Here is a 14,961-nt window from a genome sequence, read left to right as displayed (position 1 = left end):
TGACGGGTTTATTGGAAGACCAAAAGCTGGATCTAGTCTTGCAGATTAGTGCGTTATCGACGCTTTAACTTTTGGCAAGAATGCAATTTTAAAGTCACTTATTTTAAACCAAGATACAGAACAAGTCCTGAGAATATTGGAAAGTTTCAATGTTTATTGGTCCCAGAAAACTGAGAAAACCTAATTCATGTAAACTCATGTAAACTGAGTGCAGGTCGCTTTGTAGAGCTTAAATGTTTTATCTTTCATGCCTTTATGTGGTGTTGTGGTTAACTGATAAGAGCATTTTTTTAAGATTATGAAATGATTCTGGAATAATTCCCTAAAACACCATTAATGGTTTTCATACAACATGAGCTTTATGTGGCTGCTTTGTTTAAATATCACAGTGATTAGATTAGCCAGTAATGCTTAGTACCTGTTTCCTTTGCATACATTTAGCTATTGTAACAAGATTTGATTTTAAACAGTGATTTGAAATGTACTTAGTTAGACACTGCCCATGCCTACTATTGCAATTACATTACAGAATGAATGCACAGAGAAAACCTATTTAAACTGGGCTGCAGGCTCAACCAGGGTGTTTGTATTCATAAGTAGCAAAGCTAGAGTATTGCATCTATCCAAAAAGAGTTGTGAAGCACCTGAGGTGAAAACACAAGCAGCAATACTTCTTTAAGCCTGGTGCTGGCTGCACAGAATCCCTAACCTTAAAATTCTGATGAATTTTAAGTTACTGGTAAATCTAATTTGGAGAGAAGTGAGTGAAATAATAGGGAAGGATTGTGTGCGAAGGGGAAAATGATGAGGGACAGAAATGTAAGTGGGAAATAAAAATGAGCTGGCGTGAGGAAGAAAGGATGGGAAAGAGGCGAGGTGGCATTCATGCTACATTTCATTCCAAAGCCCATGTTACTTCGAAGCCCATTCATGAGCACCCCACACATTCACACACACAGGCATTAGGCAGAGCTTCATAAAGAAATCCATTAATGAGAAGGCAAGGCACTGTTGGGAACAAGCCAGGCAGAGAGCCACAAACAAAAACACACCAGAGACATGCACACACACACACACACACACACACACACACACACACACACACACACACACACACAGTTTTAATCCACACACACACACACACACACACACACACACACACACACCTGAACACAGGCAAACAGGCAAAAGCAGCAGAAAGACTTGCAAGTGAGTCATGAATTTTACAGTGCCTGAACACGCATGGAGTGACAAAACCCGTGAAATGACCTTTGCTGCCTTATTGTGTGACTTCATTCATCAACTGCTTACCTTAACTTTTCAGATTCTTCTTTGATTTCCTCTGAAAGACAGAAAAAAAGGGACAACATGTTAAACGAGTCAAATATAGGAATTTGTGGGCAGTATTTAACATATTTTTTAATAACTGAAAGCCCATATTATGCATGGCCAAAAGTTTCAAATGATCAGGTCAATGTATGCAGAAGCAGTAAACTGCTCTAAGTGCTCAGTTTTCACTGTTTTTAATTATTTTATATAGCCCCACATGGGCTATGAACAAAAATAGGCTAACACTGTTGAAACCTTCTGTTTACAAGTGGTAGCCAATCAGAGGAAAGCTGGCTTAAAGAGAATGCCCTTCAAGGAAAAAGAGCTAAAAGGCCTGTTTCAGGATGAAGAGAGGCCCAGTAAAAGATACAAAAGGATTTTTTTGAATTGTGTATCATGGTAAATTACTCTTGCAGAGTCCAAGAATAAAAATATGGAACTGGAAATTAGAACAACAGGTCTGCTCTAAGTTTGAATGATCAGAATAAAAACCAAAGGGTTACTCAGAACCAATCTGGAAACTGACGTCTATGTGCAGCCACCAATTTCCTTCCCAGAGGAACTGTTGGCACCCTTCAATAAGGTTTTAGCCGGAGCCAAAGGAAAATTAATTAATTTCTGGACAATAGATGTTTATGGTTTAGCAAATATTCATAAATGACAGCAAAACGTTTCGGTTTCTGCCAAGGAAAGTTTACACACATGGTGCCTTTACTGACACCAACAAATCCTGTTCATGTGTGCATTCACGGCTCCCAAAGGCTGATTCAGAGTGAGGACCCCCCCCAAGTTACAATACAGCTGCACACATCGAACATATCTGCAGTCTTAGTGCATCAACATAGTGAATTTTCAAACACATCTGTATTAAAAATATCTAAGATGCTTTAAGTTGATGCGTTCACTGTACAGCTTGTTGGGGTGGGGTTCCGCCTGAATGCACTTGTTTCGTCATGGTGACGGTCTTGTTTGCGTCCCTAATACACAAACCAGAGAGGAGACTGGTTTGTGTATTGCCTCAGCTGCAGCACTCAGTCCCCAAAATGTAATCATTATTCAGTGTGCGCCGTGTCCGCGAGCCAGGCCAACATTTGTGTTTATTTCACAGATCTCCAGGCATGAAAGCAGTTGTATGAACTTGCTGAGCACTGACACAGAAGAGCAGAAAAACAAGAGAGGCAGACACACAGAGGGAGGGATGAGAGAGAGAGATGGAGAAGCTGAGACAGAAATAGAGCTAGAGAGAGCGGAAGAGAGGCCAATTGGTACTAGACATTAAAGGGAGCCTTCAATGAGGAAGCTTTTAAAAAAAACACAGTGTCAATCGGCAGAGTCCTCACAGAATTGCACGAGCCGAGCGATGATTGGGAAAAACCCCAGTAATGCAATGACAGCTCAATTATTTCACCGCTGGAAGGCTAACGGGTCCTTTCAAAGAAATCCACTTGGTGAGAATATTTAGCTCTTAACACTCTGTGGAAGTAAATTAAAGCTGGTTTCAACCGTGTTTGACTGCACAACTCAGGAGAGGACGATTTTCCGAACTGTCTGATGCTAATTTATACATCCGTTTACATGCAGTCACAACCGGCCCACAGGATTTTTTTTTCATGTGGATTCAAATCTGACATAAGATCAAAACAATTATCATCTTTTAACATCTTTATTCTACAGCAGACAGAACAGGATTGCGACTCCTGTGGCCAAATCATCTGTTTTAATAAATAACAAGGCTGTGACAGTTTTTCCCCTCATTCTCTTGATTCAGTTAAAAAGCATGATTGTAGAAGCTGAGCTGATACTAATGCAGATATTTTCACTTCTTCGGGACTGCAACAGGACATCAGAGGATCTTTCTCACCTTATGCCTAGCATCCATTTTTCAACATATATTTCTAGTATATGCTCTGAATATGAAACATGTAATCGGTAAACACAAATGATATTTGACCTGAAATGGAGGGTGGCTTCAGAAGGACAGAGATTAAGTATTAACGTATGTTATCTGAATTGGTTACATAATTTCGAGGTTACATAGGAGTGGGAAATCATGTGTGCCTTCAGAGATAACGGATCATATTACAGTGATTATCATGATGTTGCTTAACAACAGACAGAAGACTGTAAATCGGCACATCTCCGAACAACATTAAGTTCTCTGCCACATATAAAACCGCACAGGAACGAGTCAAGAGACACAACAAAGAAACCCAAGTGTTCAAAGTGCTCTAACTCTGATCTGAATGGGCATCTGCAGGATAATCCATGGCCTCCATGCAGGCCCAAAGGATCCACTCCTGGATACACAAGGAGGACTCACATATATCAAGAAAGGGGTTTTAACATTGTGGCTGATTGAGCTTTCTTCCACACCTAGTCGTTTTCACCTGGTTTGTTGTCACTCTGTGTGTGTTTGTGCAGGAGTTGTATGTAACCCAATGCACAGTGTCAACAAACGGTTCCTGCTGCTTTGTTTTAGATGCAAAAGTCTCAAATATTCTCAAACTGGTTTCTTGAGCATGAGCAGTGAGTTCATTGTACTCCAATGTACTCCATAAAGGACCTCTGAGATGGGGTGGAACAGCAGATTCACATCATAGATGTGCAGTTGATAAATTTGCAGCAACTGTGTGATGCTGTCATGTCGATATGGACCAAAATCTCTGAGGAATTCTTCCAGCACCCATGTTGAATCTGTGCTACAAAAGGATTAAGGCAGTTCTCAAGGCCAATATGGTATTAGCAAGGTGTGCCGAATTAGGTGTCTGGTAAGTGTAAGTTAGGGCTGAAACGATTGGTCGGCATAATCGATGACGTCCACTATAAAAATTCTCAACGTGTCATACTCTAAAATCACGCAAATGTGTTTTTGTAACTGCAGTACACTACAGGAAGCTATGGGGGCAGTATCGCCTATATCGCCTGCCAAGACTTTAGTTAGTACTAACGAAGAAAAACTTGGTTCGCGAATGGCAAAACAGGAGGAAGGAAGAAAATAGAAAGCGGTTCACAGAAAAAAAAATTGTGCAAGCTTTCCTTCCACAACAGCACTACTGGAGTGCACGAGCACTTAAAACGCCGGCACCCCGAAGCTGTAATGTCAACTCTGAATGGGTCAGTTTTAGAGTTAATTTAGTCATGTTGATACCTCGTTTGGTGAACACCATTTCAGTTTTGACCAAACCTTGACCAATTAGCTCCTAAGAAATCGTCTCCAAAGTGAATAATTATTACAGTCCGATCTTTCAGATCTATCCCTTCAGTTTAACAGGAAAAAAGCAAACATGATAGAAAAAGACCCAGTCGAACATCAGTGCTACATCACTGCAGGCACTGCATGTTACAATGAAAGAAAACATGGTGTAAAATTGCATCTCTCCTGCTCTGCTTACTGTCGGTATTGCATGACACTAAAATTCCAATAAGACTCTAGAGGCCTCTATTACGGGATGTGTGAAACTATAATCATGCTGACCCCTGGCTATTCCGCTATCAGCATTAGCTTCACGTCAAGCGATTGCTTGGGCCGCTATCAGATTTATGCAAATGCACAGAGAAGTCAAACAAGCAGACGGGCAGCCGGCACAAAACCAGTCATTTTGACAGGAGGGGTGGGGACTGTCACGTTGACTGTGTAAGTAAGCATCAAGTAATTAGCTCCGTGCATCGATGAGAAACTGTCACCTCAGGATTTGAACACTGAAACCATAGCAACGGTGGCTTGTTGTAATAATGATAAGGAGGAGCAGTGCTGGACACTGGAGATGGATGTTAAAGTTATGGCAAATTATGACCGCTTTGCCAGTTGTGGTTTTCAAAGCAAAACATATGCAGAGTTGTGAGGCAAAGCAGGAAGTGGGCAAAGATGAGAGAGTAGCATTAACACACACAGAAACCTAGACACTTATTAATTTGTCTCCACTTTTACTGAGTCATGATGTCATTGTTTCCTTCCTTGGATACCGAGCTGAATTACGTTGGCATATAAAAGCCAAAACACTGCACTTGTCACAAACAAGACAAGGAAGCACAAATGAGCTACCAAAGTGCGATCTATGGTCTCAATCAGAAAACTCACAGGCACAGTTTTGGCCAGAAGACATGACTAAAAAGTTCAATGTAGTGGAAGAAATAAAGAAAAGCACACGCCAAAAAAATGCCAAAGGGTCCAATCTAGACCCAATGGATGGCTTTGCAAAGTGTGAAAACTGCAGGGTAGGAGGGCATCATTTTAAACTTTCCACTCCATTTAAAATTAAAGTTGTTATGAGAGTGCTTATCTGATCTTTCAGTTTCCCTGCCAGTTTTACAGCCTTCTTACCGACAAGGAAACCGGCCCCACCCCGCAGAAGAACACTAGTGTTTCTATGATGACAGAAGATAAAGAGCTGTTTGAAAAGTGTGCCTTAACAGCTTTATATTCTTACTTAGCAGAGGAAACTTTTTAATCACTGTAAACATATTTAGGATCTTTTGGGTTTTGTTTTTGTAGCAAAATAAAGAAAGAAAGAAAAGAAAAAGATTACTGGTTATTTAATGGTTTGAATGGTCTATCCCACTAGAGATCAAACTGGGCTGTATTTGTCCAATAAACCAAACTATCTGAAAGAGCCTTCCCACATAAATATCTCCAAACTTTAGTTTGTTATCACAAGGTGATAGAAGTCAACCCTTTGTGATTTATTTACCAAGCCTCATTCTTGATTTACTTTATCTTCAAGGTCAGCAACAAAGAAACCAAGGTGTACCAAGGTATTTAGTGTTAGTGCTGCATAACTAAAGCTTTCTGCACACTTGTTTGTGGTATAAAAGAGGAAATAACAGGAGAAGACAGGAAGACCTCCTCCACACGGCTGTCACATGGGGTGACAGTGATGCAGATGAAGCCAATTTGCTCACCACTTTTCAGTCCGATGAGTACACTTGGAAAAGAGCAGGGGTCCACTGAAGGGGCTTTTGTGGGCCAACTGGTAAAACTTTGAAACTTTGTAACTAAAACTTCAAAAATCAGACTGCCCCATAGCCAGAGATTTCTCAAAATGAACAAAAATCCCAATAAATTTGGCTCATTTGTCTAAAGTCACAAAACAGAACTACTAGAAACATTATCAATCAATTGCTTGAAGTTCTTTCTTACTTACAGGGTTGATTTTGCTGTGCCAGGATTACAGCTAAATGACTGGCGGACAGGAAACTGCTCCGATTAATCCATAACAGGTGTCTTAATGCATCTGTTATAGGTGTCTTATGGCTTACATACACTCACAGGATACATTACAGGGAGCCATCCTGCTCATCAGCCATCACCCACATCACAAAGCAACAAAAAGTCTTGTAAAGCTCCCCCAACTTTCTGTCTCCTCACTCTTACCCTGACTTTGACCCAGATCCCAACACTACGACTTAAATGAGCAATAATGTCTGCACATCCAATCTGAGCCCCTTGGAGAGAGTCTTTTTAGGCCTACAGTACACGTTTTTTTCATCATCCAAGGACAAGTGGGTCAACTACGTATAGAACTATGTCTTTCTCTGGTGTATAATCACACAGGACTACTTCTTAAAATGAGCTGCTAGTTGTTAGATTGAGCACCTGTGTCCACACACTCCAGCTAACCCTGCCAGTCCTATAAAAAGTTTAGCCCAGATACTTTAGGGCGAGCCCACATACCCTGAGGCTGTCATTTACTGAAGTGCCCCCTTCCCAATAAAACTGTCTCTAAGCTGCAGAGAGGGTCAGTGAAAAGCTGGCTAATCATTGCTCTGCTCTGCTCTGGAGTGAATGCAGTCTCCACACCTGTATAAAGGCAAGAGTGGGTAGAGTGTGGCCTCTGAGTGCTGGCAAGACTATAAATGGGCATTCATTAATACTTTCAAGCACACAGGCACAGACACACACATTCTAATCAAGCACCTCCCCACAATAAAATCATACTGCAGCACCTGCTATATTAACAGCCTCCTGATGGGTAAGTAAAAAAACAAAACAAAAACTTCCTCATATTCAGAAAACATTCACTTCTGCAACCCCAGCCAGCTTATGTATCACAACACCTATGCAAGCTGCTGAGTCAGCGCTACCAAACATCACAATGTAATTTATATCTCACTCATAACCGCATATATCCCCACATCGTTTTTATTTACGTTTCGCAGCGGATCACGGCTTCTTTTTGCTCGTGTCCCTGCCTGTGAACTAAAGTCTGCTATGTGACACCTACACATCAGTGCCGCCTGTGAAAAATACATGAGATGATGACATGGTGAAGAGACCCGAGTTTTAGTGCCTCAGCCTGAAGTCGGCTCACACAAAACAACCAAATCCCACCCCTGACAGCATGACAGCACTACTAAAACAATGCACTTATCTGAAAAGAGCACGTAAGGCACAATGATTTGTTATTAGAGCCATATACAACACAGATATAACAGTATGAGCAACTAATAGCCAATGATCTGACAGATGAAAGCACAAAAACCTCATACGTGTAAGAGACAGTGCCTGACTGAGATGCTAGGATAAGCACAGCCTGATGTGAAGAGAGAGACACCAACATCACACTCAATCGCTGAACCTGACAGTGAACTGAGACAGGTTCCTGTAGTGCTTTATATAATATGTGTTTCACAGGGGCTTATCAGTGATCCCCTTCAATCACACTTACACTGAGCTACAGCAAAAGCTGATCATGGCTTAGATATGAAGTACACAACAGTGTAGTTAGCCACTTAGCATTCCAATAGGCAGCCATAGTACATAAGGCTGATGAATCAGCAAGAAGTATTTGGAAGCCCTGAGCAAAAGGTTAGCAGTGGGATTGTGGGAGGGTTGCCAGTTTAAAACCCTGAGAGAAGAAAATGTAGCAATGACTGAATGAGAAATATGCTGTTGACCACTACAGTTCACACCCCGTTCCTCAAAAAGGAGTGTTTGTCTTCTGAGATTGTAAACAGCGTTGATAAAAGATGTGCTTGAATATTCATGGAAGTCTGTACCGAGGCTAAGGGTGTACTACATTTATGAGACGCCTCGGCTACACGTGGTGATGAATTGAAAACGCCACGTCCGCTAGCACAAGAACAACAGCCTGCTTTCATCATACATACAACATATCAAAGTCCCGCTTCAAGACGCAGCATCGCAAAAACAACCTGCTCCCTCTCGTCTCCCACTGCTGCCGGGAGCTACTTGCAGATCAAGTTGAGTCTCCCCCCTTCCCGTGTGCCACCCTGCCCGAGTGCCATGACGAAGCATTCCTCAGCCTCAACAGCAATCTGCGAGGAGTGTCTGCCACAGGAATAACTCGCCAGGACCGTAAACCCTGGATTCACACATCCTAAGGCCTCCTCATGTGTGTTTATGCATGTGTAATTTGCATTGTGTAACAGCAAGCACAATGTCGTTGGTTACTTTTGCTGCAAGTAGACATGGTGACGAGAATCGGACAAGTTTTCACTTATTTCTGTAGATTAAATCTAAACAGGGCTAAAAGGCTGTAAGGCAATGAAGCTGCCCATCTCGAGAAGGTCAAGTACCAACCTAGTGTCAGAAGGAAGAAGGGTGCAGCAGGTGGTGCAAACAAAGTACACACAAAAAGACATCTGCTTGGAATTTCAATAACTTTTGGCGACTCAGTAAACTCGCAAATTGTCGATTTCTGTTTGCCAGTTTAGCTTTACTGCTATGCAAATCAGTAGGTGTTTCTCTATTTTTCCGTCTCAGTGAGACCAAATGTAAAATTTCGTTAGGATATGTTTGACATTTGTGTTTTGCTACTACCAGTAAACTCTACATGGACATCTGTGAGAGAAAGCTTGGAGCAAAAACAAACTGAAATAAAACTATAACCCATCCAGCGTGCAATTCTTCTCCAAAATGTTGCAGTCCGGTCGTCTTGTTGCAGGATTCGCTCATTATCACTGACGGCAACAACAGCGTGCACAGCAGGTAAATGCACTCAATGGCAGCCCTGTGAGGATGCGTTCACCTGGGCAAATATATCTTAGCTGACTAAAGCTGCTGGATCAACACTAATTCAATAAGTAGACATTTTTAGCCAGCGTAAAGTTCATGCGCGGAATAACAATCAAATGCAATCAAAAACGCGCATGCGCCCACACCAGAAGAAGAAAGAAAAAAAATCTCATGAGACCTCGAACATTTCATCAATTAAGACACAGCAGAGCATGCACACGGCTGCTACACTGGTGGGAGGGAGAGAGATAAACAGGCAGCTCTCTGGAGATGCTCCGCAACACGTCACAAGACAAGCAGCTAGAAAACAGCTCGCTGGGAGGGGACACTGGGTTCAGACTCAGAGGGAGGAGAGAAAAGGGAGAAAGCGAGAGGAAGCAGAGGCAAGGACGAGGCTATTTTCCAAAGAAAATAAGCTTAATAAACCTGCCTTTTTATTAGCTCTAAGATTATGGGGTTTAGTTTTTGTATGTGCAATAGAAGCATTGTGTTGCTGTTTTTGTAAAGCTACCACCACAGTGCAGGAGGACAGTAATCATTTCTAGACTGTAATCAGACATGTTTTTGTTCATCTATAACACAGAAGAAATAAGACATATAAGAAAGAGAGACAATGTGAAGGATTTCACTGCAGCCTGATCAATTCCTGGACCTTGGTTGAGTAAAAAAAATCTGCACTATGATAACAACACTTCTTCACAATGGGACCGCAGCAATCGCTACCCATGCACATGCATATACATATGCAAGAGGTTAGAGGTTAATCTCTGACTCAGTTTCCATCACCTGAGAAAGGAGCTGGAGAGCGACAAAGGGCATCCGCCTTCTGCAGCACTATTTCCATTTCAAAGACTTTAGAGCCCATCTGCATTTGGCATGGATCCTGGAAAGGTTGGCACAGTAATTACATTTGGTGTGGAAGACCATAAGACTGTCATGATCAGCTAATCATTCATCTCAGTCAGACTGCTTTTACCCCAAAAACAATCATGATCACAGCTCGCGAACCAGTGACAAACTCCAACCCCGGTATCCAGACTTCATGATTGGATCTCAGGTATACTTTGTAATCAAAAAGTCCCAAAGTGCAAACAAGGTCTCGATTACTCAGCTGTTGGCTTTGTTATTGAAATTAATGCATCTTTAATAATCCACATTATGTAGCATTTACCTGGTTGGACCCATTATGTAGCATATCCACACACTTTTAAAACAGAGGCTCAGGCTACAGAAACTGCACAAACATTTGGCCAATCTGAGAATAAACTGTTGTTGTAGGCACCTGTCGGCGTCTACCTGCCCTGCCATGTTTAGGGGAACGCGAAGAAAGCCTGAGAAAAATCAGACCTCTGACATTTCTGTTGTTCACGATGAAAGGAAAGGTTGCACAGCAGTAATTACATTTGGTGTGGAAGAAGGAAAGACTGTCAGAGGTTGTCTGGGCTACCTAATCACATGTGCACTTATGCGTTTTAATACAACTGTCCCTAGAGCTGGGCGATATGTGATATGTATTATTTAACTTTTCTCGAGTGCAACTGTGTGATGTCCCACCTCTCCCACTCTTAAAAAAAAAAAAGAACAGCCAATCCATTAAGCCCTTCTAATCACCAGTCTCACTCCCATGGCTGAATCGAGGCTCTAATTTTGTAGCCAAAAAGTCCCAAAGTGCTCTGCCTCCACAAGGTCTCGATTACTCAGCTGTTGGCTTTGTTATTGAAATTAATGCATCTTTAATAATTCCACTGTGGTTGGACACATTATGTAACAGATGACGGTTCCAATGCCGGAGATTGTCGAAAGGAAGGGCCAGAAGTTCCGTGAGACTGCGCTAATTCATCATGAAAACAACTAGGAGAATCCTCATGTAACAGTCAATTGAGTCGGCTTCTCCAGCGTCTTACCATTGACAAAAAGCTAAACATAGCGACACCGAATGCCATAGCTTTGCTAAAGACATGCTTATTAAACAGCGTGCAGGCTACAGAATCTGGAGACAAACACTAAGCCTAAGGAAGTTCTCAGTTTAAATACTGACAAAAGTCATTTTTTTGTCTGTTCACAAACTAAGATTTATGTTTAGGGGATATTTTGTTTCTAAGTGGAAGCACTGTGTGAGACTTTTGTTATTTTGACACTGATAGTGTAAGTATTATGCAGAAGTTGGACATTTGTTAAAAAACTGAAGTTTCAAATTCTCTGACATCTACCCTGTGACATTTGAGAATGGCACATCAACACAAGCTGTTATTTCACATTTTATTGTGCACTACTACTTTATCTGCAGCCATAGTTATTTGGCAGCATTTATGTACCATAGAAAAAAAAACATATCGTAGTGCAATTTAATACAACTGTCCCTTTACTCTACTCAGAAAGTGCTAGCTTGTGAGCTAGACTAACCATCAACAATGAATACGTTTCATTCCTGTCACTTCAAGACGAGCTCCAGCTGCACCACAGCTAGCAACAGCAAGCTCAGCTAGCAATGTTTATCCACAGACAGTCAATTATTATCCACACAAAGGAAATGTTATTTGTCAAACATATAAAAGATAAATTCTCCAAAATACACAGAGGCCCTTTTGCAGTATCTTGAATTAGCAAAGGTGAAGCACAAACCTGCTAGCGGCAGCAGTTGCTGTGTCTGCCTCTACCTTTTGCCATGCCCAAACTTTTAGCCTCAATAAAAATTTGATGGTTGACTTGTTTTAAAAACTAAATAAATAAACTCCCTCTATGCACAACTGTCATGAAAGCATGAGTTAGATACAGAAAGCAAAGCTGTTTTTTGTACCAGGCCGCACATATTTCTATTTCTGCTGATGGAGTCTGTTTCAAGTAGCCACGAGAGTATGAGTTGAATTCATTTTTCAACTTTGTTACCACTTTGTTAAAGCTCATCCAGTTCATCCAGTTAAGGGACCTTTGTTCCACAGCATGTTCCTAGTCAATCTCTACAGTCTCCACTATGTGACTACTGAAGTATTGACAGCTCTACAAGCTCAGAATACCATAATATTCATTACATTCTGATCTAAATTAAGACTCAGATTAATACACAGCTCAAATCGCAGACTTTCAGGACGATAAACAATGGCACACAGCTGGTTAACAGCCTGCATGTCTGCTGACATTGGACTTATTTATAAGTTGAACCATATTAAAGTACCTATAAACACTTATATTGCTCCAAAGTGCAAAAAAAAACAAAAAAACAAAAAAACAAACCCTCCCCACCCAAAACCCCCCACAACTGAATAAAAAAAATATAACTGCGCCACATAATTTGCTCAGTAGCAAATTTACACAAATTAATACAGCTAATAGACGAATACAAGATAGATGACCCCGATAAATAAAGTCCTGCAAGATGAAACTGAAAGCAACACAGAGGGAGGAGGGTTTCTCATCATGTGCCTCATCTGTTTGCAGTAGACTATAATTAATTTATCACCTGTCCCAGGACTGAAGGAGGCATCAGTGGAAAGAAATGATGTATTATGTATGGACATATCAGTGTAAGCATAACAAAGTGTGAGGAGGACAAAAACACAGTCTCCTTTCTACATTCTAAACAGTCTCCACTGCACAGATAAAAGGATTACTTATGCTTTCAGAGCTAGAATAGGCTCCGCCATGTTAACTACTCCACTGCTCGCTATCTGAACACCAGTCAACCTTTGGGGTTACAAGCAGCTTTTGTGTCTGCACTTGGTCTGGAGGGGTGGAAATGAGACAGAAACCAGACGTGGGACCTTTTCCTTAAGAAAACAGAAGAGAAAACATGATTGGAGAACAATTTATCCTAATAAACTTATTGTACTTTTTTAAACATATGCTACAATCTAAAATTAAGTAGTATATAAATATACAGTATATAACTCTGAATTGAATATGCTTGGACTTTAAAGTGTTGCTTGGACAAAACAAGCAATCTGAAGGTGTCGCCATGAGTTCTGGAAATTTCTAACAGATTTACAAAAGTATTTTTTGACTCTAATAAGAAAAAAAATAATATATGCAAGTCTCGAGGTCAAATCAAACCTTTCAGAGCTCCAAGATGGATTATTTTTCGACTGATGCCTTTCTTACTTATAAGAATTTGACCTGAACTGCACCTGTATAATCAGATTCTAGTTAGGATCAAACCGCCCCGAACATTTACAGTACCTTGGCAAATAGAAGTGACATAAAAAAGGAGGCTGACAGCTGCTGTTGCTTCCCTCATTTACACTTTCTCAACGCCTCAATGCCCCCAAATGTCTGGTGGAGTCATCAGCAGGTTACTTGGTGTGCCTCAGCTGCATAGAAATCAAAAGGAAACTGGCTGCCTTCTGCTAAATTTTCACAAGGAGAATGAAAGACGCCAGTAAAAGGTTGTCAAGCATCCAAGTTAGTGTTTGTTATTTTGCAGGAGTACAGACGTTGAAGGCTTGCCCCCGACAGCAGCCTTGAGCCTTCACATCCAGGGAAGGCTGTGTGGGATCTTTGCGCATTGTGGTTAAAAACCCCAATTAGCAGACGGCACCATTCGTAACCTTGTGCTTATCATGGTTGAGCATGTGGCGACTACGGTGCAGCTTATCGCGGAGGAGCACGTGCCCACCAATCTTAATGATCAGAGGTACATTTGTCCCGTTGGCTTCCCGGTCAGCTCTAAAGAGAAGGTAGTCCATGCAAGCGGCGGCCTTGAGCTCTGTGCAAAAGTACACCCTGCAAACTCTTGCTGATTTTGTCTCTGTTTACAGCTTCATTCAAGGTTCTTTTGACCTTGGACAGGGAAAATATTTGCCACAGTAAATCTCAAAGTGAAGTGGCATTGGCTGGAAATGTGTTTTTTGTTTGGTCCGAATTAAACCTTGTAGTGGAGCAAAACTTCAGTCAATAAGCAGGAAACATTTCCTAATCATGTTGACTTCACGAGTCATTGTTGGAGTAATAAAAATATTGATATATGTTAGATGTCTTTAAGTAACACAGGACTTTGGCTAAATATTAAACAAGCTTCTCTTGCAAGATTTTGACTATTAAATGATTATTAACCACTATGTGCCAGAGGAGCAGTTAAGCAAAGTACAGGCACCTTTGAGAAGTCTTTCTCAGTGATAGTACATATTAACAGAGAAACCATCATTTTTAACATGACTGAACCAGTTGACCAAATATCTTTAATTTTCTTTTAAATGGACTCAGCCAAAGGTTGGCCAGTCACAACATCAGTGCCCTACTAGAAAAGCTAGAGTGACAAAACACAGAACAAAAACCACCAACATTTATTCCGCTGTATTAAAGAATTAATGAAATCCAGGGAGGAGATGGGCTCTACCGAACCAACCAATGAAAACAGGACTTACCATTTTAGCACTCCATAAGTCTGCAGGCTGAGTAAATATAGCACCTAGATGATGGTTTATTGATTATTTGTTTAGTATCCACCCCATATTGCATTCATATTTAATGAATATCACCCAAACAATCAGTACTTTACAGAAACCAAGCTGACAACAGTTATTTATATACATATATATCATATATAAAACATGTTAGATACATCTCAACTGTATCCATATTATAACATGGATTGCCCTCAGCACTGTCTGAAGCACATGTAGTAGGATAGCATCACAATGAAAAAGGCTAAGTAAGTGGCAGGG

At 41.0% G+C, this 14,961-nt stretch overlaps 1 protein-coding gene across 2 annotated transcripts in view; it reads right to left on the bottom strand.

The window, feature by feature from the left end:
• Positions 1-14,961, bottom strand: part of arfgef1 (ADP-ribosylation factor guanine nucleotide-exchange factor 1 (brefeldin A-inhibited)) — a 51,151-nt gene that overhangs the window by 32,892 nt on the left and 3,298 nt on the right. For both annotated transcript variants that reach the window (XM_039617397.1, XM_031739170.2), the window contains exon 2: positions 1,312-1,342. In XM_039617397.1, coding sequence (XP_039473331.1) covers positions 1,312-1,342 — 31 coding nt within the window. The remainder of the gene's footprint in view (positions 1-1,311; positions 1,343-14,961) is intronic.

Source organism: Oreochromis aureus, linkage group 9 (genome assembly GCF_013358895.1).
Source record: "Oreochromis aureus strain Israel breed Guangdong linkage group 9, ZZ_aureus, whole genome shotgun sequence".
NCBI lineage: Eukaryota > Metazoa > Chordata > Actinopteri > Cichliformes > Cichlidae > Oreochromis > Oreochromis aureus.
This window is presented reverse-complemented; position numbering and strand designations above follow the sequence as displayed.